The sequence below is a fragment of the Phacochoerus africanus genome, chromosome 12 (genome assembly GCF_016906955.1).
Source record: "Phacochoerus africanus isolate WHEZ1 chromosome 12, ROS_Pafr_v1, whole genome shotgun sequence".
In the NCBI taxonomy this organism is placed as follows: Eukaryota; Metazoa; Chordata; class Mammalia; order Artiodactyla; family Suidae; genus Phacochoerus; species Phacochoerus africanus.
The window spans coordinates 26535139-26562565 of NC_062555.1; the positions used below are offsets into that span (position 1 = coordinate 26535139).

The 27427-nt window shown below is 43.8% G+C and overlaps 1 protein-coding gene across 2 annotated transcripts in view; it reads left to right on the top strand.

The window, feature by feature from the left end:
- NEK7 (NIMA related kinase 7) overlaps positions 1-27427 on the top strand; it is a 157729-nt gene that overhangs the window by 56163 nt on the left and 74139 nt on the right. Inside the window, exons 2-3 of one of the 2 annotated variants that reach the window (XM_047755524.1) lie at positions 1732-1816; positions 22147-22287. In XM_047755524.1, the coding sequence (XP_047611480.1) occupies positions 1760-1816; positions 22147-22287 (198 nt within the window). In that variant the 5' untranslated portion in view covers positions 1732-1759. The remainder of the gene's footprint in view (positions 1-1731; positions 1817-22146; positions 22288-27427) is intronic. The other variant, XM_047755525.1, reaches the window with a different exon arrangement.

Here is a 27427-nt window from a genome sequence, read left to right on the forward strand (position 1 = left end):
TACAAAACTTGAATTCCAGGTCAACTTCAGATTTAAATATGAAAGGCAAACAACAAGCCTTATGTTAGAAGATAATGTATGAGAATTTTAGAGTAAGGAAATAATTCTTAAATAGCATACAAAAGCATTAATCATAAAAGAAAAGGTTGATTAATTAGACCATATTAAATTTGTGAATTTCTGTTCATAAGTTAATTGAAAGATGCATTAGTAAGGTTTTAAAAAGACAATCACAGAATGGAAGAAAGTATTTGCAATAACAAATGATCCACGGCTAGAATGTTTTTATTGCTTTTTAAAGAGCGTATGAAGTGAAGATGTGTTGTAGTTTTTCTGTTGATCCTATTTAAATGGATCCTAGTTTTTTAACCCACAAAATTTTAGTTATAAAATTACCCTTGGGAGGACCTAGAGATATTTGTGTGAAATCTGTGCAGAAGTGGCTCCTGGACTGGGTGTTGGCTGAGTTTTGATTGTAGTTCTTTTTTTTTTTTTGTCTTTTGTCTTTTTAGGGCCACACCCTCGGCATATGGATGTTCCCAGGCTGGAGGTCCAATTGGAGCTGTAGCCCCCGGCCCACATCGCAGCCACAGCAACGCCAGATCTGAGCCACATCTTCGACCTACACCACAGCCCACGGCAACACTGGATCCTCAACCCACTGAGCGAGGCCAGGGATCGAACCTGCAACCTCATGGTTCCTAGTCAGATTCATTTCTGCTGCGCCACAACGGGAACTCCCTAGTTCAGTTCTTGAGCCTTTGCAGAACTTCGCATGTGGTCTTTAGCCTGAGTTTGTTGAAGTAGTGGATGGCTGTTTTATAATCACAAGCAAAGTGTGCATAAGCAAACAAACACTCTCATCTGAAGATTGGGCTTTAAATTTTTTTTTAATCTTTTATTTATTTATTTATTTATTTATGTTCTACTGTACAGCATGGTGACCCAGTTACACATCATGTATACATTCTTTTTTCTCACATCGTCATGCTCCATCATAAGTGACTAGACATGGTTCTCAGTGCTACACAGCAGGATCTCATTGCTCATCCATTCCAAAAGCAATAGTTTGCATCTATTAACCCCAAGCTCCCAGTCCATCCCACTCCCTCCCCCTCCCCCTTGGCAACCCCAAGTCTCTTCTCCAAGTCCATGATTTTCTTTTCTGCAGAAAGGTTCCTTTGTGCCTTATATATTAGATTCCAGATATAAATGATATCATATGGTATTTGTCTTTCTCTTTCTGACTTGACTTCGCTCAGGATGAGAGTCTCCTTTTAAATTTAAACCTAAAAATCACAGTAAGCATTAGAGTTGGACATAAAGAATGAAAGTACTAACAGTTTTAGAAGAGGAAGATGAGGTGTGTTTAAGGAATGTGAACACTGGCTGCGACTGTAGGAAGCCTGCACTGGCTGTGACTGTAGGCTCATCAGACAAGGTGATCCTCTCATACTGGGGAGGGGGAGGGAAGCCTCTTGGATCTCTAAGCCATAATGAAGGAGCAAGAATTGCATCTCACAGAAGAGGATTTTCTAAGCATAAAATGCTACTTCTGAGAAGAACGAGTTGAGGCAGTGAATATTCGTGTTCGCTCAACAGAGCTTGGATTTAGCAAGTGGCAGATAAGAGTGTGGAATGTCTTAATGGACACTCTTGAAGCGTTAGGTAACTCGGGTATGGATTGGTGCTGATGACATTATCTAAATTTCAACTTCACATTTTTTGCAGAATTCTGAAATTCCCATTGCTTCAGACAATGGATGAGCAATCCCAAGGGATGCAAGGGCCACCTGTTCCTCAGTTCCAGCCACAGGTAATGTGTTCTCTAAACTGTGTGTGTGTGTGTGTGTGTGTGTGTGTGTGTGTGTGTGTGTGTAGTGCAGAAGGAGGAAGTACATTTATGGTTCCGTTAGGAAATAAAGTAGCCCAAAATGCTAACTATAAATTTCCAAGCTTAAATCAGAATTGTTTCTGTTTTAAAGTATTGTTTTAGAATTCTTCGTTCTCACGTACAAACATGAATAAAGGTTCAGTTTTAGCTTGGAACTTGAATTGAATGACCTGCAGGCTTTGAGAGTTCATGTTAGGCTTAGGAAGGGGAAAAAAAGGGGTAAGCAGTGTTTGTGTCTTTTGTGCCTGTCTTTGCTTTGGCTGGCTGGTCCTGCGTTGCCCACAACTGAGTTCATCACCACCCCTGTCCTCGTTCTCTGACTAGTAATGTTTCCCTTGCTATGTATTTGCTTGTTCTTTGTAACATAAATGAAGGGAAAGGAATGTTTCAGCCAAGCAGGTACCCACACCGTTGAAAGTAATTAGGAAGCATCCGTTGTTCATGGTGGATGCTTGCCCTGAATAAAAGCCTCATCGATGCTGATGGACGTAAAGTAACATTCACCCTTGCACAGAGGCAGCACCTCGCTCTTGTTGTTATTCATCAGTGAGTGTTTCTCGGTTTGGTGTTTGAAGTATTCCTTCTACAGAGTCTCAGGCTTCCTCTGCTAGCCTTGTCCCAGTTTGGCTTGATGGTAATTCTGGAAAGGGAAACTGATAGATGTTCTTTCAGATGCCTTCTGTGTAGTCAGATAAGTTTGGGAGGCTTGGGTTACACAGCTGCTCTGTGATCCTCAGAGCCTTCCCTGTGTCGGTGTACACTGTGGATTTTACAGGATGGGGTCTTGGGCTGTAGTGAGTGCCAAGCTTATTTGATTATGGGGACCCCCCCCCCTTTTTTAAGCAGATTAATCAGCTCCTCTCAGAATCAGTGTCTGTGAAGCACAGTTCAGGAACTCCTGTCTACAAAATAAACTCTTTTTGCCCCTCTGACTTTATTCATTTTGCACCCTTCATCTCCATCTCCAATTCTTGAAATTGTGCCCATCCTTCAAGGGCCATTTAAAATGCCATCTGCACAGGGAATCCTTTTCTGATTTTGTGAGTATATCTCTTTTCTGGTATTTCTGAGACCTCAGTGTCATTTTACAAGGACATTTTCCCTATCTTTGCTTCTTGGGTTACACTCTCCTTGAAGGTTTGCCCTGCGTCTTCCTTTCTTTGGATGCCCTGTGATACTGCAACTCCTCATATGAAGCAGGGGATCAGGAAGAATGTGATTGAAACCAGCCAGGGACTCCTTCAGGTGAACGTGTTTAAATTAGCCCGTCACTGAGTTCAATTTTACACTCTTTTCTGTGTTACACCTATCTGAATCCTCTGTACTGTGTTCAGAAAAGAGACCCTTGAGCTTAGAGTAAGGCCAATATTTTATTTTTATTTTTCACTTTTTAGGGCCACACCCATGACAAATGAAGGTTCCCAGGCTCAGGGTCAAATCAAAGCTGTAGCCTCTGGCCTATGCCACGGCCACAGCAACTCCGGATCCGAGCTGTGTCTGTGACCGACACCACAGCTCATGGCAACACCAGATCCTTAGCCCACTGAGCAAAGGCCAGGGATTGAACTTGCAACCTTATGCTTACAAGATGGATTTGTTTTCTGCTGCGCCATGACGGGAACTCCAAGGCCAGTATTTTTTTTTTTTGTCTTTTTGCCATTTCTTGGGCCGCTCTTGCGGCATATGGAGTTTCCCAGGCTAGGGATCCAATCGGAGCTGTAGCTGCCAGCCTACACCAGAGCCACAGCAACGCAGGATCCGAGCCGCATCTGCAACCTACACCACAGCTCACGGCAACACTGGATCCTCAACCCACTGAGCAAGGCCAGGGATTGAACCCGCAACCTCATGGTTCCTAGTCAGATTCGTTAACCACTGCACCACGACGGGAACTCCAAGGCCAGTATTTTAATTTCAAGATGATTGTGTGCTTTTTTTTTTTTTTTAAATCTTTCTATATTTTATGTTATGGTCATAAATGATCAAGATTATAGGAGGCAGCTGCTATCTTTAGACATAGGCATATCTTAGTGCCAGTTGTATACACATACATAAGATACTATTGTTCCATATTATATGTCTAGGGTCTAGCAAAGATAGTAAAAGAAGCACCTCTGAAATTAGGGAGTCTGGGAGTTCCCTTGTGGTGCAGTGTGCCACAGATCCAGCATTGTCATTGCAACTACTTGGGTCACTGCTATGGTGCAGGTTCCATCCCTGGCCCAGGAACTTCCACTTGCTGTAGGCATGGCCATAAAATGAAATAAAATTAGGTAGTTTATGTTATGATTTTGAAACTTTCAGTTTTGAACAGCTTTAAGTTTAAAAGGAAAACAAAACAAAACAAAACAAAACCCAAGCACTTAGGTTCTTGCTTCCTACTGACTTCCCCACCAAGAAGGGCCAGAGTGGCTGCAGAAGGCAGAAAAAAGGCAAGGCTTCCTGGGACCCAGAGTCGCCGCGCAGCCTACATTTCAAAGTTTCGTGCTTGGTCCTGTCTCTCCTTTTCACCATGTTGCCTTGTCCCTGCCTCCTGCTGCTGCTACCTGGGGCTGGACCGAGCACCTCGCTGGAAAGAGGCACCTGTCCTCCGGTTCCTGGTGGCTGTGGCAGGTGGGGGATGGAGGGCGGGTTGGTTCTGTCTCTGTGGCCGGACTGATGGTGTGAGATTACCTGACAAGGGTTTATAGGCGCTGTTGCTTATTAAGTCTTTGAAAGATGTTACTGCTTCGCGGGAGCATTATTTTTAAAGGCTGGCAAAGGACAGCCTCTGCTTGGGGTTGACAACCTTCTTTTGTTTTGTTCCACGCCATTGGCCTGAATAACGGGTGATTCGGCAACATATGGTTAGTTGAGTGACTTCCTCCACTCTTGTGATGCTAAGATGCGTCTGGACTTAAACGGAAGCGGAGGATGGCAGCTCTCTGAGTGTGTAATGACAAGTGATGTATATTCTTGGCATGTCTTTCTTTTTCTTGTTCTGTGATGACGACTCTAACCCCGCAATGTGTAACGCGTGTTCTCATTTTTCGATCAGTATGAGTTCCCTTTTTTTTTAAGCTTTAGAATATAGGATTCATGTGTCTTTATTAATTTTTTTTGTATTATTGTCATTCTCTTGAACTTAGGGAAATTTTTTTTTCTCTCAGCGTCCCTTTCTTTCCCTTTTTCCTTCTGTAATTATTTCTACTGAGGCCTTTGAAAGTACTGAAATGATATTTTGACTAGATTTGTCTCCTATATAATCATATTTTTTTTTGGTCTCTTGTTTGTAGAACAATGGATAGAGCTTAATTTAAAAAAAAAAAAGCAGGAGTTCCCGTTGTGGCTCAGTGGTTAACGAACCCGACTAGGATCCATGAGGGCTTGTGTTCAATCCCTGGCTGCAATGGGTGGGTTAAGAATCCAGCATTGCCATGAGCTGTGCTGTAGGTCACAGACACAGCTTGGATCTGGCATTGCTGTGCTGTGGTGTAGACCAGTGGCTACATCTCTGATTCGACCCCTAGCCTGGGGACCTCTATGCTGTAGGTGCGGCCCTAAAAATACAAAAGACAGAAGAAAAAACTGACTGTAAAAGGTGGTGACAGTGGAATAATAAAATATTTATGTTTTCATCTGAGACTAATGTTAAATAATGGAAGTTTACAGCTAACATTTTGTATTTTGGTTTCCGGTCATTGAGTGAAGAAAGCTAAGTTACATTCATTTTTTAATCATAAAAATAAATATAAAATAATTATATAATCAGAGGACAATTTAATGAATTTCTGGGAGTGGTAGGATTCATTTTAATTGTAATAATCACCAGGAAATAGGTTATCATTATTATTTTTAAATCTGAAGATACCTAGTCTAACACTTTGGCTCCCTGTGAAAGAGAGAACGCATCCCAGATCTACAGGTAGCAAAGCAGATGTTTTTATGGCTTGGCAGCTGTGAGCATCTTGTCTGGGAGTCTTCCAGCTCAAGCAGCAAGGAGGACTGACCATTTATTTCTTTAAGCTTCCTGGCAGCCCAAACAGCAGTTCCCTGTGTGCTTTTGCCTCTCTGTGAAGTGGGCACGTAGGGATGAAAAGAAGCTGACGGTGTAGCACGTTCAGGGTAGTAATCCTGGGGCTTCGTGGGTCAGAACAGAGTCCCCACCCTGGACTGTGCTGAGTGGGATGCATTTTGGACGTCGTAACTGCTAGGCCTTCCCTTTAGCTCATCTTACAGAATTACTTTCTTTATGAAATAAAGATCGTCATTTAGTTTGCTTCTTTTGATACATTGATTTTGCCAAGGCGCAGCATTTGGTACAGCTTTTTTTTTTTTTTTTTGCTTTTTAGGGCCATACCTGTGGCATATGGAGGTTCCCAGGCTAGGGGTCAACTCAGAGCTATAGCTATAGCTGCCAGCCTACACCACAGCCACAGCAACGCAGGATCCAAGCCGTGTCTGCAACCTACACCACAGCTCACGGCATTGCCAGATTCTTAACCCACTGAGTGCAGCCAGGGATGGAACCCGCATCCTCATGGATATTAGTTGGGTTCGTTGCCGTTGAGCGGTGACGGGAACTCCCTGGTGCAGCTTTAATTTTTGGAAGTCTCTATAGACATTTTGGTGTAATGTTCTCCTATTAAGTTTACTTCATCGAGTAACTTTATTGCTGTAGGTACAGGAGAAACAGCAGCAGGTGTTTGGAGGAAAAAAGACTTGCAGCGTTTCAGTCCATGCAATAGAATTTACCGCCTTACCGCTTTCTATTTCGTTCCTTGTCTTTCTTCTTTCTTTTGTGTTTAAGCTTTATCCCTAGTCCCCAGAGTGCTACCTGGAGCACATAGTAGGCCTTCAGTAAGTGCTTTGATGCACATCAACCCAGTCTCTTTCTTTTCAAATACCACCTTTTAAATGAATATTAAAATATGTAAATGTCATCGAATGTCTCTTTCTGGCACAAGTTCAAGCAGTGGCCTACACCTAGGTACCTACACCAGAGATGGGACAGGAAGCGATTCTTGGCAGCGCTTTGTCAGACTGAGATGTGAGAAGCAAGCCCTAACCGAGCAAGGAAGAAAAGCTTCGAGGAAAAGAAAGACGCTTTCTCCAGGAAAAGTTTCCACCCAGAAGTCAAGTATTGTCTAGATGTCTGAACTCTTTTTAACTTACCATTTTGTTTTTCTTGGGTAACAGTCTATATGCAAATGTAGTGTGAAATGATTTATTTAAAAAAACCCTCCAAACCCTTAGGTGTTTCCATTGTGGCTCAGCAGGTTAAGAACCTGACTAGCATCCATGAGGATGTGAGTTCAATCCCTGGCCTCGCTAAGTGGGTGAAGGATCTGGCGTGGGCGCTGGGAGTTGAGTGGGTCTGTCTGACTCATTAGTTTCATAGCAAAGGCTCCTCATACTTCCTGGCCAGTTGGATCTTCTCATTCACTGCGCCTCTTGGTGTTTTTATAGGTACCTCAAGTGCCTGGACCTTTGAATAGCGGGACGCTCCACTATTGATGGAATTTTATCTTGATGATGAAATTTATCGTATTCTGCCCAGGATTGTCCTTCTGCCTGTGACTGTTCGCACTGTCCATCTAGTTGTCCAGACTAAAAACAAGTGACTCTCATACTTTATATTTAGGCAGTTTTCACGTTCCCTTGATTTTACCTTAAAAAGCTCTTCAGTCGGCGGATTCTCTCCATCCTGACTTGCAGGGGATTGCTGCCTTCTGCCTGGATTGTTGCAGAGGCTCCTGAACTGACCTCTTTACCTCTCCTTTTACCACTTCTAGTTCCTTTTGTACATCGTAGCCCTATGCATTGTTCCAGAGCACACATTTTATTGTATCACTTCCTTAAACGCTGGTTTTGACAGCCCTCAGGATCCGCCACATCTCCGTACGGGACGCAGGGAGAGGGTCTCGTGTCACCTGGTCTCCTTTTTTGTCTCCAGCTGCGTTTTGTGTCCTTCCCTGTTTGGACCCAGATTCAGTCGCATCTCGCTTAGAATCTGCTCTTTTCCAGCTCCAGGGCTTAGGTGCACAGGCAATGGTCTCCGGTGCTGTTCCTGGAGATTTAGTCCTTGGAGCTGAGCAGGCTCACTGTGGTGTCTGTGAACTCCATGATAGAGGCCTTAAGGAAAGGGTTGTCTTAGGGGAAATCCGGAATTTGGAAGATGACAACAAGATTATTCTCAGAAAAATAGTGATCATTGAGGAGTTTCTTCTATCAATTTGCTTCTTTAAAAAATGTTTTTTGTTATAGTTTCTTTACAGCATTCTGTCAATTTCTGCAGTACAGCAATGTGACCCAGTCATATATAGTTTTTCTCATATTATCTTTCATCCTGTTCTATCACGTGATTGGACATATAGGTCCCTGTACTCTGCAGCAGGACCTCATTGTCTGTCCATTCTTTTTGTCTTTTTGCCTTTTCTAGGGCCACTTCCTGTGGCATATGGAGGTTCCCAGGTTAGGGGTCGAATCAGAGCTGTAGCTGCCAGCCTACGCCAGAGCCACAGCAACTCGGAACCCGAGTCATGTCTGCCACCTACACCATAGCTCACAGCAACACCAGATCCTTAACCCACTGAGCAAGGCCAGGGACTGAACCCACAACCTCATGGTTCCTAGTCGGATTCATTAACCACTGAGCCACGACGGGGACTCCATGTCCATTCTAAATGTAACAGCGTGCGTCCATTAATCCCAAATTCCCCGTCTCCCCACTCCCTCGCCCTCCTCCTTGGCAACCAGCAATCTGCTCTCTATGTGTGAGAGTCTGTTTCTGTTCTGTAGACAGGTCCATTTGTGCCATCTAGCTTGCTCCTAATAAGTAAGAATGCAGTATGCCAAGCGGTGTAGGCTTCACTTCTGTCGATGGTATTTTCTGTCTATGAGTAATGGATGATGGCTACTTAGTATTTGTTGGGTGAATGAATTAATCTCTAAATGAAAGATAACTATTGCTTAATCTAACTGTATTATGTTAATATTTATAGATGTTAGTTACGTGAGCATTATTTTAGGGAAACACCGTGTAGCCATGTAAAATGATAAGAAATCTGCCAGATGACAAGCGATATCAAAGTACGTAAAGCTTGGTTGAGTCTTGAATTTCGATTGGTTGTTCATGTTTACATATTTAGGGCTAAGTGTTCCTCCATTTTTAAAGGAAATACCTTGAGAAATTTAGATGATTTCTAAAATAGGGTAGGGATAATAAGGATTCTCTCATCTGCTCTCTTGGAAATTTCTGTGGACCAGTCTGTTCAGAGTGATGTGGGCAGAGATGAGGTTGATACTCCTTTGGTTTCCTGACTGTATTTGGTCCTGCGTCCAGAGCCTGAAATATAGTTTAGTAAATACAGTGGTGATAAGTGTTCCATTTTTGAGGGTGAAGTTGATATTGGGAATGTTCAAAAATCTTTTGGAGCCACGTATGTACTTGGTGAAAAAAGTAGATGATCTTGGTATTCTTCTTTTGATCAAAATGAGTATCTTCTTACACATGAGACCAGTCATTTTCATATGGTTCACAAACTGATTACAGTTCCGGAGGAGGAATTTCAGACATATTTTCAGGAGTAGAAGCCCTCCTGGAGTAAGTCCATAACCTTGACGGTGCCTGTTTGAAGAGCAGCATTGAACGTACAGATTCTAACATGTTCGTTAGAATTCATTTGTATCATTTTACATTTAGGATGTGTTTATATTTTGTCTCCCTTTATATCTTTACCATGTGACTATTATGACTTTTTATGTGACCATAGATATGTTTCACACAGCTTTCTCACTAAATAGTCATAAAACAAATATTCCCCAAATTTATTTATTTATTCATTTTTTCTTTTTAAAAATTTTTATTGTAGTCAATTTACAATGTTCTGTCAATTTTTCTTCTATACAGCAAAGTGACCCAGTTATACATATATATACATATATATATATATACATACACATTCTTTTTCTGACATTATCGTCCATCATGTTCCATCACAAGTGACTAGACATAGTTCCCTGTGCTATACAGCAGAATCTCATTGCTTATCCACTCCAGATACAATAGTTTGCATCCACTGATCCCAAACTCCCAGTCCATCCCACGCCCTCCCCCTCCTCCTTGGCAACCATAAGTCAGTTTTCCATGAAGACATACCATTGTTACTGAACAAAATAACTTATTGGCACAAAAAGATTTAAACTAATGGTAGATGCTTAGTCCCTATAATGGCAGATTGGGATTATCTGTATGAAAGGCCACTCAAAGGTAGTATGGGAATAAATGTTAAGCTTTTAGCCTTAGATCTCTGGTCAAAGAAATGTATAATTTTATATCTGGATAAGAGTGTAAAAGGAATCTGCCTCAAGGTCAGCTTATTCCCCAGCCCAGATAGCCATTTGCAAATAATGAATTTTCTCTCCCTCCCTCTCCCTCTCCCTTCCTTCCTCCCTTTCTCTCCCCCCCTCCCCCCTCCCTGAATATCTAGCAGTTTTAATTACCATGTCGACCTTTCTGTCGCATGTCCACTCAATCCTTGACCCGTATTTATTAGTGTATTGGGACGGGAGCCATCATCATCATCTTAGGGAGACATAGTAACATTCAACTAAACTATATTTCTGGTCTTTCATGCAGACCAGCTAATCTATAAGACTAAAGAAGTGGCTTATGGCCACTTAAGCCATAATATTAAAAAGCAGGCTAAAAATACCATAAGTATCTCTCTTCCACCATGCTGAAATATGACTTCACCAGAATATAGGGAGAATGATGGTGGGAAAATAGAGGCTGCCTCATCCTCTGTACCAGGTATGATTGCTACCTTCCCACTGTTCTGTTACAATTTCACTCTTGAGTCACTAGAGTTGACTTCATCCATCTTAAACTGTGGTGCCTCTTTAATTTACCGCCTTCATTACTCCAGTTCTTTACGCCAAGTCTTCCTTCCTATCCATTGCTGAGCCAACTTACCACGCACTTGTCCCATTTGAAAAATCCCTGCTCACAACCTTGGATTTATATCTTTTATCCGTTCCTTAGCTCAAGTCACTTTCCTTTATACTTCTAGGTTCTTTTACTAGACCAGCCAGCATTTTCAGAATCTTTTTAAGTGTCCATGATCAGAAGGTCCACCCAGTAAAAGCCATCTACTCTGTAATGATAGAGTCATAGGAGCCAGACATCAAATTTCACTGTGTCTTAGCACTCTGAAACTATTTTTGAAATTGGTTAGGCCTTATAATTATCTAAATACATTTTAGAAATTTTGATAAGTCCTTTTTTTCCCAGAGACATTTATGTAGAATAAATTTAATTATGCGATCTTTTTTTCCCCCCCTTTGATTGGCTTGCACTCGGTGTAGGGGAATGAGGGATGGAGGAGGAGGGGTTTCTAGAAGGGTCATGATAGGGTGTCCAGTGGGGGTGAGGAGAGTCCTGGGGATCCCTTTAAGTCATCACTGACTCCCAGGACAGCAACGAGGACCCTGAACCGTGGATGACACAGCCCAGACTGAGCGGAGGGAGCTTGGTGTCCTTTGGGACACCAGCATTTATGGGAGGAGCCGGGGAGCCAGCAGGAAGGGGAGGGCTGTTCACTGTGGTGGTTCAGAGCTCGGAAGTCAGACTCTGGGGTGAATTCTGGGTGTGTGATGAAGGGTGGGTTCTTTAATATCCATGAGCCTCGCTTCTTATCAGTACATCAGAGGAATAATGGTTGGCAGCTCCTGCAGATCCGGAGTGTTTAGTGTGGTGCTTGGCACGAGGAGAGCCCTCCTTAGGTGATGATGAGCATGAGGATGGGTAGCTGTCTTTCCATGGCAAGGAGGATGGCGACGTGGCCAGGAATGGTCTTGGCACACAGGTTCCTCTACCCATTGCTTGCCTCTGTGTCGTGTTATATCCTTTACTCCATTTTTATTACCAGCCTTCTGCCCACACTGCTGCTTCTCTAGCCTTATCTCCAGAAATGGCATCACCATCCATCGATGGTGCTCAAGCCCTACCTCTGTGACCTGTCCTTGCCTCCTCTCTGTCCCCACTCCTCACGTTTGGTTCATCAGCAGTGCCTCTGCCTCAAGGTTATATCCTGACTTGTGCTGCTGCTCACATCGCCCTGTGCACCAGGTCTGCTGCCCTCTGTCCAGTCTCCCCACTTCCTCTCTTGCTGTGCTCAGCCTCCTCCCCACTCCTTCCCCACGCAGCGTCGTGAGGGCTCCTTGTAAGTGTGTGCTCGGTCACAGTGCAGTGCTCCCCTGCTGGATACCCAGGTTCCTCCCTGTGCCGGGAGGGCGCTGCGTGGTTTGCCAGTGCCTCTTCTCACCTCATTCCTTGCCCATCCCCATGTCCCCAGATGCCATCCCGGGTTCCTTCAGCACACAAGCTCGTTCTTTCCTTAAGACGTTCCCTCCAGGGGTTCCTTCTGCCCTCTTTGCCTTCCGATCTTTTAATCTCAGCATAAATGTCACGTCCTCGTCATGGTCATCCCCAAATGACCCAATTTTAAATAACATCTGCTAGTTGTCCATTACATCACGCCGTTTTATTTCTCTTCTTAGAGCTTAAATACTAGATACTATTATGTATTTGCATATTTTCATTGCTTTTGTATCATGTATTTGTTTACCCCCCCCCCCCGTTAATAATTGTGGAACAAATGAATACATTGTTGAAAGCCTCTTTTCTTCTCTCTGTCTCTGTTTCTCTCAAGCAGGGGTTTTGCTTGCCAGCCTTAATTTTATCAGGCATAGCTGGTGGTGCCCATGGGGGGATGGAGGTGTCTCTGTTATTATCCTACTCACGATACGCTGGGAAGGGTAATCAGTATTTTTGGTAACATAATTTGGATGTAGTAATTATTATGCTGGGTACTATAACTAATGATGATTAAGTGATTCAAATACCAGGGTCTTATAAATGTTTACCTAGATAATTGGTTATATTTGGTCACTCATTTTTCTTATGCTATAGTGAATTCTCTCCTTTGTTTGATTAAATGTCTGTTATAATGATTAATGGCGTATTGTTCCATCTGATGTAAATCTCCGACACTTAATTTCTTTAGGAAGAAGTGACTTTTGAAATCATTCAAGAAATTTTAGGGAGTTCATTTTTCAAATAGAAGATGCATGACTAATTAGACTTTGCTGGCACATTTTTTTTCATGTTTTTTTTTTTTTTTTAATTTCCAGTGAGGTTTGTAGAAAATAGGGTTGTGTTCCATATTTTCAAGAGGATCTTTCAGTTTGTGTAGTTTGGAGATGGGTGATGTCTTTTCAGAGATCACGCATGGAATGATAGGTGCTAAAGTGTACAGAGTGTGCTTTATTGCCAGGTAACATTGAAATACTTTTCAAAATTTCGTTATTTTTAAGTTCTGGGAAATGTGTTCATATAAAATATCACTTATTAAATTACATAATTGGCAGCATGAGACTCACCGGTAAGAGATGAATTTGCAGTAACAGTGAAACCCTTAGTAATGATGTTAAATACTGTAGTCAAGACTGGCTTGTGTATTAGATCATTGATAACAATACCGCTAGGAATTGCAGGACATAATTTTCTCTCTAGGGGATCTGCTGAGTCCATGCTGTGACTCTTCTGATTTCCCCAGAGAGAATTACCATCATAATGCTGTCCTCAGTTATCTTATTGCTCATTAAATGTCCTTGCCTTCAGATTTAAAGAAAATTTAAGAAATTAATTTTAGTCCTAGGAAATTAATTGTTTGAGTTTGCCCTTGTGAAAATATGAGCCAGTGGCACAGCAGAATGAATTTTATTTTACATCGAAAGTATTTCTGTGAAGGAGGCAGTTAACACAGACTGACATGTAGAAGTTAATCCCAATTAGTTAGTAAGATCTGGTGGAACGTGACTAAAGTGCATTGAGAGCAGCAAGAGATTCATTAGTGGGAGTGCAGAACATTTGAGGTGTTCTGTAAAGCTTCCTTCACTCCAGGGTTTGATTCATTTTTTTAGTTGTTATATCATTTTGGATATTTATTTTATGTTTCTGAGTTTTTGATAACATCTCCTTTTCAGGGAGGGATTATACTGTCTTTTATAGTATAACTTATTAGTGTAAAGATTCATATATCTCAAGAGGCTAAACATGATTTACCACAAAAATGCAATAAAATGCTTCCACCATCAGATTTTTTTTGTGTTTTGTTTTTTGTTTTTGTCTTTTTATGGCTGCAACTGCACCATACAGAAGTTCCCGGGCTAGGGGTTGAATAGGAGCTGCAGCCACAGCAATGTGGGATCTGAGCCGTATCTGCAACCTACGCCACAGCTCACGGCAGCACCGGAGGCTGGGGATCGAACCCGTTATCTTCACAGATACTATGTCGGGTTCTTGGCCCACTGAGCCACAACAGGAACTCCCAGTTGTTGTTGTTGTTGTTTCAGTTTAGAATAGTTATTTATTTATTTTCTGGTGAAGTATAGTTGATTTACAAATGTTAGGTTAGTTTCAGGGTGTACAGCAGTTTTTCAGTTGTCTGTATATATAGACCCACCCTTAGGTTCTTCTCCCTTTTAGGTCATTATAAAACATTGACTCTAGTCCCCTGTGCTATGCAGTAGGTCCTTGTTAGTTACCTCTTTCATGTACAGCCATGTGTATGTGTTAATCCCAAACTCCTAATTGGTCCCCCTCCACCCCTTTCCTCTTTGGTAACCCTAAGTTTGTTTTCTGTTAGTGAGTCTGTTTCTGTTTTGTAAATAAGTTCAGTTCAACATCAGGTTTTTTTTTTTTTTTTGTCTTTTCTAAGGCTGTACCCGCGGCATATGGAGGTTCCCAGGCTAGGGATCTAATCGGAGCTGTAGCCACCCGCCTACACCAGAGCCGCAGGAACGCGGGATCTGAGCCACATCTGCAACCTACACCACAGCTCACGGTAGTGTCAAATCCTTAACCCACTGATTGAGGCCAGGGATCGAACCCGCAACCTCATGGTTCCTAGTCGGATTTGTTAACCACTGAGCCACGACAGAAACTCCCAACATCAGTTTTAATCATGCTCTTTATTTGAGTTGTGTCTTATCGATAGTAATTAAGAAATAAAATCACAATAAAAACAAACGGTAAAACAGTAACATTAAAAACAACCTATGTAGGATTACAGTTATGTTACTCGTGTGAATTTGTTATATTTTGAGACATATTCCAAAAATGAATCTGTTCAAAAATTCTTGGACGGGTATGTAGTCTTTCTTGAGGTATTTTAGAAGGTACCGTGTTTAGCATTCGTCATGCCCTGGATGTGTCTTTGGTCACGACGAGCTTGCAGTTTCAGACTCGCAGGGTTCATGGGCTCTCAAGCAGTTATTCCCTTTAGTTTGCCTGCAACTTTAAATTTTAGTTAAAGCATGTTCCAACCGGATAGCTGAACTGCCTCCAAACACAGGTTAATATAATAGATGCTCCCCGACAATAGCTTGGAGGCCTTTGGGCCGAATCCTTGTAGTAAGAAACAGTGCTTGTCACCAAGGAGCCCTGCTCCCAGGGGGCCGGGCATCTCCAGGAGTCGGGAAGACAGTCCACATGGTGACTGGGGTAGAGCCCAGGGCTGGGTGGTACTCAGGGATCCTGGCGAGGGTGCCGCAGGCCTGTGGGAGCTCCAGCGGGCCATGCAGCCAGACCCTGGCTTCGGCCCAGAGAGAGAAGGACCCCAAAGGAAAATTGCGGTAGAGAGTAAAGAATCTCAGGCCTGAAAACTCAAGGACCTGGAGAAGGTCCACACACTCCAGAGCCCTGTCAGGGGCAGGGCTGGTGGCTCTCCTAGGGGAGGGGCGTCCTGGATGATGGGGAGCTTGGCTCTGCCCTAGGTTCTTTGGGGAGCTTGCCCAGCTGGGAAAGATACTGAGCATCAGAACTGGGGGGTGCGCCCGGGCCTTGCTGACTGACTCCAGAACCTGTGCCTTTTCTGTTGGGCTTAGGGGAACTCAGTGGATTCTAAGGTCAGGCCTTAGAGCTCAGCATTCAGGGCCTCCTGTTTCAGGGACAGTGAATCAGTCCTGAAGAAGTCTCCTTTCCGGGGGGGGGGGGGGGGCGGGGAATAAAGGGAATTCTGTTTCACCCATCGGGAAGCTGTTAGAGGCGGAGGCTTCTGAGGTCTGGGGTTTCCCACCACAGGCCGGGGATCCTCTCCGTGGTTCCGGTCACTCAGGATGCACTCAGAGCATTAGTTGCATTCACTTATTTAGTAAATATTTACTGTCCGTTTCATGTCAGGCTGCCTTCATGGCATCTGGATACAAAAGGGAAAACTTGGTTCCTGCCTTTGAGAAACTCTGTGTGTGGAGGAAGAAATACATATGTGTAAACAGATAATTCAGATCCAGAGAGACGCAGAACGTTACTCAGTGGCCGCGTTTGTGCAGCTCTCTGTAGAGAGACTGCGACCCAGAGACAGGAGCCCGCACAGCTGCCCAAGTGAGCTGAGGGCCGGTCCTTAGAAGGGTGGCAGGCCAGGGCTGAGGCTGGCCAGGGGTGGGGAGCACAGACGCTCAGAAGGCCTGCATTGAGCAGATGCCCTGCACCGAGGGCCACAGTGCCTGGTACACTTGGGGACAAACGGCGTGGCTGGTGGGGAGGCCCAGGGCAGGTGCGAAGGTGGCTGTAAGAGCCCCCTGTGGTAAGTGAGGCATCCATATGTTATGGAAGACACGGTAGTTTTCTATTTTCGCAGAAATCCTTTAAATGAGTCACGCCAAATCCAAAAGCCATTTTGTGCAGCTCAGAAAAGTAGCCTGGTCATTAAGGGACGCAGGGACTGAGACCCCGTTTATCCACCAAAATGAGAACAGGGAAGGGCAATTTTAGTGACTTTCCTTGGCTTATAATTTGTACTGATTGGGAGTTCCCGTTGTGGCGCAGTGGTTAACGAATCCGACCAGGAACAATGAGGTTGCGGGTTCGGTCCCTGCCCTTGCTCAGTGGGTTAATGATCCGGCGTTGCCGTGAGCTGTGGTGTAGGTTGCAGACGTGGCTCGGATCCAGCAATGCTGTGGCTCTGGCGTAGGCTGGTGGCTGCAACTCCAATTCAACCCCTAGCCTGGGAACCTTCATATGCTGCGGGAGCGGCCCAAGAAATAACAACAACAACAAAAAAGACAAAAAATAATTTATATTGATTGGAATCTTATTATTTTGCTGAGTTATTTTATTCCTAGTATAACTCAAATGCTAAGTTACAAAATATGGGGAATTGGACATCTTCTAAAAAAAGAGAATACTTCTCTTTCCTAAAAATAGTTTTGTATGTGAGCGGCCACTGCTTTGATGGTATCTTTTTTCTCTTAAGCACCTGATGCCTTGCTGCCTCCAGTGGGACATAACTCATCAAAATGAAGCGTGGCGTTTGAACACAGTATCAGAATCGTTCCTGAAGTCTGTGTCATACCTGTCGGCCCATCTCTTAAAGGAGACCTGAGCCCACACAGGCTTATTTTTATACCAGTCGCGGTGTGGCACAGAGACGCATGGGTAGCCAGAGATGTGCAGCTATGCTCCTTCTCATGTCAGCTCTGCACGTCTACCCTGGGTGACAGGACATGGGAGCAGATGAGACAAGCTGTCACTCACCCACACTGCCCTTTGAAGAAAGGCCACGGGGGGAAGAGGTGCCGCAAATGGGCTGTGAAGTTTACATACACTGCCCACTGTTAAACAGATTACGTCTAATGAAGTGTCTAATGCTCAGGCCATATCAACCTAATCCTTGGTGGCAGTTCATCCCTCAACTGCCAAAAAACACCGCCCTCTGGCCCTCTCTCGCCACTCTGGCCGCCAAGCACAGGGAGGTGCCCAGTCTTAATAAACCAAGACCGTGTGTGATCTGACATGCAGATGTAGGTCATTGCATATGTAAATGTGTGATTACAAACCCGCATGCCAAGACACATTAGTGAGACTTTGCTCTCAGCATGCGGTTGTCACACCGCCTTAGCAGCTGACGCTAATGTTTGTCAGTGATTGTGCAGACAGAAGATGGAATTCCCGGTCAGGTGTGAGGATGTGGGTTGTGTGATAGCCTTCCTAATGATGGAGCTGCGTCTCCCTGTTGCGATGGACAAGTTTTCATCCTGAGAAGGAGTGGCCTGTACGTTTTTGGGAGAGAGGAGGCACATCTTTTTCTTTGATGTTGCAGACTACCCTAGTGTGTAAATTAGAACACTTGCAAAAGGATTCCTTACAAAAGCATGGACAATTTAAAAAATCTTGGAGTTCCCATCGTGGCTCAGCGGAAAGGAATCTGACTAGCATCCATGAGGACGCAGGTTTGATCCCCGACCTCGCTCAGTGAGTTAAGGTTCTGGCGTTGCCATGAACTGTGGTGTAGGTCACAGACACGGCTCAGATCTAACATTGCTGTAGCTGTGGCGTAGGCCAGTGGCTATAGCTCTGATTCGACCTCTAGCCTGGGAACCTTCATACGCCATGGGTGTGGCCTTAAAGAGACAAAAATAAATAAATAAATATTAAAAAATAAAAATAAGTAAAAACTTAAAAAATGAAAATAAAAAAATAAAAAATATTCCTAGGCTATGGGTCCAATCAGAGCTGTAGCTGCTGGCCTACACCACAGCCACAGCAAAGCCAGATCCTTAACCCACTGAGCAAGGCCAGGGGTCGAACCTGCAACTTCATGGTTGCTCGTCAGATTCGTTACCACTGAGCCACAGTGGGAACTCCCCAGATCTCTCTCCTTTTTAAATGAAACGTTCATATACATTTAGGAAAACTAAAAACGTTGCTAATATCCATTGCATGTGTCTGAGAAGTGAGACTTTCTAAGTTTCCTTTGTTACATAGGTGTCATAGTGACACTTAGCTATGAGTTGATCTCAGAAACTAAAGGAAGAAAACTTGTACATGAACAGCATGGCAAAGTCATCTCCCTTTATTTTACAGTTTTATTTTTCTTTTTAGTTTCATTTTTGACATTGTTCCTTGCCTCGGTTTTGTTTTGTTTTCATCAAAAGACCCGAAATTGAAAATAACCTGTGGATCATCTGTAGGGTCCCATGGTGTGTTGCATATTAAAGGCGACCTTGTCCGTAACCATGGCAGAGGAGCAAAGGCTGTCCTTGGGCGTCAGGGCTGGGGGATCAGCTGACAAGAGACTGGGTTCGAGAACCTCCACATGCAGGATTGTCATGAGAGTTGCATTAGGTAGTATATAGGACCATCTAATGTAGAAAGTCCAAGTATATAGGACCTGTTAAGTGGTGGGTACCAAGATGCAACCTTATTATTAACAATTATACAATTATTCTATTCTAACAGGTACTTGGGGTGTGTATTTATAAAGTGAATTTGTGAAATGTGTTGAATTCTGGTTGTTTTGCAGATCTTAAAGGAAGAGTAATCTTTTTCTTGACAATGTTTTTGGCCTTGCAGAAGAAAGAATATGCACAGTAACAAGTTATTACTCCTTTTTTTTTTCCCTCTTTTTGAGAAACACTGCATTTGAATGACAATGAAATTTTTGCAGAATTTTAGTTTTTCCAGTGGGATAGATGTAGTGCAATCAACAAGGTAACATGTATTTGGGGTCAATATAATACCCAGATGTCAAAAAAGCTTTCTACATCGGTCTTGGGTTCACCAGCCTTAACTAAGGTTCGAGGGACTAGGAGTTTAAGTTGAATTTAGTGTGATGAGGAACCAGTGTGCTCTTTGGTCACATTAACAGGTATTTAATGCTCAGTCTTATTAGGGGGCACACAGTCAGGCCCCCCACGAATGTCAGGTTTACTCCAAGTTGGCTCAGAGTAGAGAAGGTCCGGAAGGATGTGAGCCGAGTCGTAAAAGACCGAGGAGAATGTAATGATCAATAATCCAGGAATCTTGAAAATGCCCATGTGTGTTTGGCCAAAAAAGAGAAGCTATAAGAGCATAAGATCGCTAAAGTCGTTTGTTGTATTTTTATAGGTAAAGATGCTGTAGACAGGTTATGAGTGTTTTGAGGAGCTTAAAAGGCAGTATTCCTTGGTTGTACATAGTAACCCCAGCAGCAGACAGGCTCGGACCAGTGTGGATGTTGAGTTGATGTTTATCCTCTGACCGCTCAAGTGAATGAGTGAGTCCAAACAGTGAACAGAAGAACGAGGGCAGTGGATAACACGTATAAGGAGCTGGGTTTTGCCTCACAATGGGAATGGCCATACTGCTCCCTCCCAGCCCCCGTAATTACTTCTCTCTCAGCACAGTCGCAAGCCTCTTCCATGTACCTGGGTAAGCTCGCTCACAGCCAAAGCAGTTCTGATTCATCTCTGTCTTTCTAGCAGCTAGTACAGTGCCTGGTACATCATAGAAAATACTAAAAAGTGTTGCTTTAAAGAAAGAAACTACTATCTCCAGGAACAAAAATAAAATATGGTTTAACAACGTAATTACATACTAAGTGAAAGAAGCCCATTTGAAAGGCTATCTACTGTACAATTCTTTTTTTTTGTTTGTTTGTTTGTTTTTTGTTTTTTGTTTTTTGCCTGTTCTGGGGCTGCTCCCGTGGCATATGGAGGCTGCCAGGCTAGGGGTCAAATCAGAGCTGTAGCCGCCGGCCAACGCCAGAGCCCCAGCAACTTGGGACCCGAGGCACGTCTGTGACCTACACCACAGCTCACGGCAACGCCGGATCCTTAACCCACTGAGCAAGGCTGGGGATCAAACCCATGACCTCATGGTTCCTAGTCGGATTTGTTAACCACTGAGCCTCAACGGGAACTCCTGTATGATTCTAACTATATGACATTCTGGGAAAAGCAAAACCATGGAGACAATAAAAAGATCAGTGGGTTGGTGCCCCGGGTTGAGGGGAGGGGGGATGAGAAGGCAGAGCCCACGCTGGGGAATGATAACATGTTAGGCAGAAAGGAAAGTCATCTTTAATCAGAGTGCCGGCAATCTGGGGAAATAGTGGACTCAGTGTCCCCGAAAAATGGCCTCTGAAGATCCTGCTTGGCCATGAGAGTTTTAAAGGGACACGGGGAAGTGATCTCAGTCCGTCCCTGAGACTTGAGACGGGGGTCAGAGTGGTCGCCGTGCCCCACCACGTGCAGGCTTGTCTCTCAATTAAAATATTTGAAAGGTATGCTTGGGCCAGAGATGCGTGAAGCGTGGGGGTGCCTGGTTGAAAAGTTAGTGTTCCAATCTACCTTTGCCGAAGCCACAAGCAAAGCAGCTTCCTGCTGAGGGCAGTGCCCTGCAAAGAGCTGCCTACAAAGTCCCCACCTGTCAGAACATCATTCCATTTCTGTGGGATCTGGGGCAAAGGTCTATGTTCTGTAACTTCTTCCTGCTGACATCAGGCGCCCTATTCTCAGAGGGGACGTCCTTGATTGAATTGGGTCTGCAGCATCTCCTTGCTGACAAATGTACTTGCCCGCTTACACATGTGGGCAGAGCAAACTACAATTATTCTTCATGGTGTCCACAAAGATACAGATTATCATGAGCAGTAACGGTAATCCCCTGCTCTGGAGGCCAGTTCTTGGAATTGTGCTGGCCTTAGACTCAGTGCTGCTCAGGATGGAGCAGCGTATGTCATGGTTGCAGTCTGGTCCTCCTGAAGCCAGCTTTTAACTCTGGTGGCAATTACAGTGCCTGTAAAACAACTCTATTGTCCTAGTCATTAGCTGCTTGGTTCCACACAGGGTTCGGTGGTTTCGGGTGGTGGAAACACACTGTATGCTACTGTATTTGTGGGTGCATGTCGTTACACATCTGTCCAAACCCATGGAGCATATAGCACCAAGAGTGACCCCAGTGTAAACTTCAGGCTTGGGGTGGCAATGACGTGTCAGTGTAGGTCCATGACTTGTAACCAGGGTCCCACTCTGGAGGCACGTGTTGATCATGGGAAAGCAGGGCAGCTGTGGAAGCCGGGGCTGGGGGCGGGCGTCTCTGTATCTCTGTACCTTCCCCTTAATTTTGCTGGGCACCTAAAACTGCTATAGAAAAATTAAATGCTAAAAAAAAAAAAAAAAAAAAAGAATGATGCGGTAAACTCCGTGCCACTGGAACTGTTCTTTGTCGAAGTTCAAGAATGGTCAGGAAGTTTAGGAGTTTTTTTCATGCAGTAATTGGCAGGTTGGACTAAATGCATCTATGGAGGCTTGAATAGTTCAGTAAATACTGGTTGGATGAATGGATGTTTGCAAGTTTACCATAAGAATCACCCACTTATGTGAAAACAATCCATGATTGTGTGTGTATTGTGTGACTGAAAACTCTTTCTGACTTCTAATTACAGAAGGCCTTACGACCGGATATGGGCTATAATACGCTAGCCAACTTTCGAATAGAAAAGAAAATTGGTCGCGGGCAATTTAGTGAAGTTTATAGAGCAGCCTGTCTCTTGGATGGAGTACCAGTAGCTTTAAAAAAAGTGCAGGTAAGACGACTTTCATTATATAAATGGATGTGAAATTATCCTCTGCGTGATAAATAGAGAAGTGTGTCCTGAATGATTGGGTGATGACAGTCTGAGGTGGAGAATGATGGGAGAGAATACAAAATGGTACTTTCAAAGCTTGACTTGAGTGTAGTCCACGATGGAAATCCATTCTTAGTTTTCACGTTACTTTTAAAATCGAGCTGGCTTTACTCACCCCGACTCAGTAATGAGTGGAATGATCTTAGCAAAGTGTTAACAGCTCTGGATTTTAACGGGCAGATGTGCGTTGTCACCGTGGCTCCTGTCTGGACCTGTGAGTGGATGTTGTGTCCGCAGCTGCAGTTCCTCAGCCGCGGGCATCTCCGTAGGAAGCCAGGCTTAGCAAATGTATTGCCTGATGTTAACGCACACACGGCGGTCAACACACACGGGGAGGGCTTGGCATTGCATGAAAGAACACTGAAGTGCCCTTTCCTTCCTCAAAATTGCAAGAGGAAATAGGTAACCTTAGAGGGTCTCGACATCCTGTTTAGACTCTCGGTGTTGTGTGGGTTTGGTTCCAGCTCAGCCCAGCGGGGCTGAGCCTTTTTGGTGGGCCTCAGGCTCCTGCCTCTGTTCCTGCTCTTCTGTCCAACGCCTGCCCCAGCCCCGTGTCCTCAACCCGCTGAGCCAGAGCCCTGTACCTGTCACTGCCCTAAGGGGTCCACCCGCCCCCTCTGGCCTGGAAAGCTCTCGCCTCCCTGCCTCAGTGTGCTTGATATCGTACAGTTTTACTTCCCCTTTTCAGGGAAGGTCGTGCTTGTTCACACCTGCCAGTGGATTTCCTGTTTTACTCTGCAGCCCTGGTATCTTCTCTCTGTGGAGACCTATGAAACCTCAGGAAACTCGGTGTCCTCTGATTTTAAAAAAAATTATTTATTTATTTATTTATTTATTTATTTTGCTTTTTAAGGCTGCACCTGCGTTATACGGAGGTTCCCAGGCTAGGGGTCCAATCAGACCTGTAGCTGCCGGCCTACACCGCAGCCACAGCAATGCAGGATCTGAGCCACGTCTGTGACCTACACCACAGCTCTTGACAATGCCACATCCTTAACCCACTGAGTGAGGCCAGGGACCGAACCCACGTCCTCATGGATCCTAATCGGATTTCTTCCACTGCACCACAGTGGGAATTCCCTGATATATATTTTTTTTTTTTCTTAAGCATTGTAAAGGACCAGTGTACTTGCAACAGCCATGGCAGAGATGAGTAGTCTTCACTTACATTTTTAAGGAAATAGTAAATATTTATGAAAGCTTTTATTGGAGCATATAAGTTAGAAAGAAAGCATAGTAGAGATAGCCCTCATATCCACCCCTCAGCTTAATGAAAAACCATCAAAAATAATTTGATGCATGTTTGCCCTCGGAGGTAAACCATGTCCTGAATTTTGGGCTTATCATCCCTTTGCTTTTCTTGAGAGTTTTCTCCACATCTATATATTTCCACATACATCTGTCATTTGCTTTTGCTTTTTTTTGAACTTAACATACGTGTTGACATATGTTGGTGCATGTGGCTGTGCTTTATTCTTTATATATAGTTTTCAGTATGTGTATATGCATGTATATGTCTGGTATTATGTGTTGTATATGCACCGTATTCAGTTCTTGTTACAGGCTGCTTGTTGTTTAGGTGTTTGCAGTTGTTTGCTCTCACGGACAGCGCTTCTGTGATGTTCACATAAGTGTTTCCTGGTGCACACATGCAAGAATCTCCCTTTCGTGTGTGCCTGGGAATCGAAGTGATGGGCCACAGGGGCGTGTGTGGTTAGCGCTGCAGGTTATACCAAGTTATTTCCCACACGTGTACTCGTGGAGCTTCTCAGCAGTGCGAGAAAGTAGCTGTCTTCTCGTGTTTAATATGCCGCTTATAGCAAGAAGATACCATCTCCAGTGCAGATATGAGTGCTTATGACACAGGTGACTTTTGGAATGATGCTTCCCTTACAAAAGAACTCTCTGATGCATTTTTAAAATGTATTGCATTTCTGCTGTGTATCTCTGGGCACTGGGGTGGCGGGGAGAAACTAGTGACTTTATTCCCGCCCTCCGGGGGGAAAAAGAGTCAATCCAGAGCCATTAAACCTTAGCCCCTGTGGCAGCGATTCCTGATTTAATGGAATAGAGGTGTCAGATGTCAGAGAGCCTGGAAACCAGGAACGGGAATTTGAATAGGAGGGAAGTAGGATTTGCTGTGGGTTCTCTAGGAGGACAATAATCTTCAAAAATCGGTTATTTTCAAAATAAAAGCACAAGCTGAACGTACAGGTGGACTAGAGAGAAGACAGCCTCTGCTCCGCCACAGGTTGGAGCGGGGATGATGGACGGAGCGAGAACCCCACAGGCGGCCGGAGGTCCCTGCCCCTCCCCAGCTCTCCCTGCCCCATCCCCGCTGTCCGAGTGTGGACGGGACAGCTCTCTCTCTCTAAGGACTGCCTTTTAAACCACCGAAGCCTGTCTCTAGAAATACTTGGGAAGAACCTTAGGAAGGAAAGGAGGGGAGCGAGGGAGGGCAGAAGCACATCCAGGCCTCCTCCTGTAGCATCCACGTGGTCGCTTCTGGCCTGCATTTTTCTTCTCTGGCACTGGGAAATGTGATGGTCACTTCCTCTGCCCAGTGGTGTCCCCGTGCAGTGTTGCGAGGGTGCCCTGGTCCAGCTGCCCCTTTTCACCCGACCCTAAAGCTCGGACAGCGGGCTCCGCTGTGCTGAGTTCACAGGTGCCACTTGGGGTCCTGCCTCTCCTCCGTGCTTTCTGGTGCTACTGTCAGGATGCCTTCTAGTCTAAACCAAACTCCTGCTACAAGCGAGAAAGGTTGTTGTAAAGATAGTCTTGGTTATTTAATTAGGGAACAGCATCTTAAGCCTTTGTGAAGAGAAAGACATTCTGCATTTCAGACGTGTTATTGATTTCTGTGACGTATTACACTTGTGCTAAACCAGAGGGACCAGGGTCCTTCCTTTTGGAAAAGCATCTCAGCAGCTGAGTATGCAGATGTTTTAAAATATTGTTAATCAGACTCTTTTCCTTTCTGAAGGCTCCTAAGCCCTCTTTAAAAAATTTGAAAAGAATCATATGCTGGATTTCCCCACGCAGCTTAGTGACTTTACTTGTCTAAAGGGCTTTGTCCCTGTTCCCAGCTCTCGTAGAATCCTTTCTGGGTAACTTGGTCGGGTTCATGTGTGGAAATGTTGCATTTATAATTCCATTCTCTGCTCACCAATCTTTCGTGAGACCCTTCAGAACCAGCAGCCAGGTTCCTCAGCTTCGTTCTGGCACTTCTTTACTTTGTTCCACATGTCACGTGTCACTTTTCCATGGCCAACTTGCAGTCAGCTCGGGTGACTTTCCTGGAAGTTTGCCTGTTACCCGTGTGTGGAAAGGCAAGTGTGTACTGACTGCATGTTCCTTCTTGGAAATTGCAAAGGGATTGAGCGCCCACAGCGTATGGCACCATGAACCCCATCTTTGCAAGATTCGCCCACAGCCCGTCATGATTCATTTGCCAAAATTAAGATGATTCTTAAGTGATGGAACGTTTCGGAAATTCCGTGCGTAAGCTTTGCTTCCCTTCTTGCTGCTCATTCAGGTCATTCCTCAGCATCATTGATCATCTAATGTTCAGTGGTTCGTACGGAAGGCTTTGAGGGTATCACGGTATCACAATAAACAAAATAATGGACTCCTGGATTCTGGTGGGAGTGCAGCCAAGGCCCCTCTAGAATGATGAGTGTGGGACCACGGCAGGATGAGCCTTGAGGAGCCCGGGGTTGGGGTCGGGTGGGAGTCTTCAAGGGACGTGGGCTGGTTTCAGAACCACAGTTCATTGTGTGGGAGGATTGTTTTGATGTGGCACGTGTAATCTCTGTTTTATTATTCTTGGCCCATTTGATTAGAGCTATTTTATTGGAGTTGATTTTTATTTTATCAGCCTTAAGACGTGTTGTCATAGTAGTATGGATTTTTGGGTTTTGTGTCTCAGTTCTTTGATCTTTGTCACCCTGACGTTCAAATAGGAGCTGAAGTATTCTGAACCTCAGTTCATTAATGCTTAATTTCTTTTCCCCTCTCTTAAGTCACATGTCCACGTACAGCTGTTTAGCTGTGAGATAGCCATTGTCAGTCAGTGATACTTATTAGAGTGGAAAGCACTTTTGGTCCTTAGAAGCTGATGTAAATAGTGGTGATACACAGTCTTTGTTCAGATTCACTCTTTTGATCCAGATGCTCTCAAAAAACCTTTCTGAAAAGACACATATTTTCTGATAGTGTTTTACTCATATTTATTTATATGCGATCGTTTCTTTAAAGCATTTATCAAGAAAAACCACTTTTTAAAGTCTAATTTTTTAAAAATGTATGAGTCTAACTTGCTTTTTTACATGTGTTCACTTTGGAGTCTAGATTCTGCATGTTTGCCTGTGATTAAAAATTAGGATTTGCATGCAGTTAGAAATTTGTGGACAACACTGACTTCTTCCGTAATGCGTACTGTGACTTGGATATATTTGTACCCCTTTGTAGCTGTATATTGTCTCTTTTTCAGGTTGCTCTGATTACTGAATTCATCCCGCAGCTTTTTTCTACTTCATTATTTAATCCCTATAGATTACCTTGCAATTTCTGAAAGTTATTTGAGCAAATGAAAATTAGGAAGCTTATGAAAGAATTAATCTATATGTTAATATTTTTAATTGGAGAATAATTTAGTAATTGATGCTAGTTTACTTGTCAAAGAGGCATAGGCTTTTATCTTAAAAATTAAAGCTCTTAAATTGTACTCAGTTGTACTTTCAATTTTATTTTAGGCATTTTGAGGCATATAAAACACCAAATGTTTAGAGACTAGGACATTCTATTTAGCAAAATTTGGGGGTTACAGTGAATTAAGGTATATGCCATAACTAGATTAAACATTAAAATACTTAACTGATACAGTAGACATCAGTGACATAATTTGGTTGTCCTTTGTCCTTTTTTTTTTTTTAATGTTTTGCTTTTTTTTTTTTAAGCATCTTATACTTTCTGGTTATCACTGCGACGAAAGCAAGTTTTGATTATATTAGTTTATCCTAAAATTTTTAAATGATAA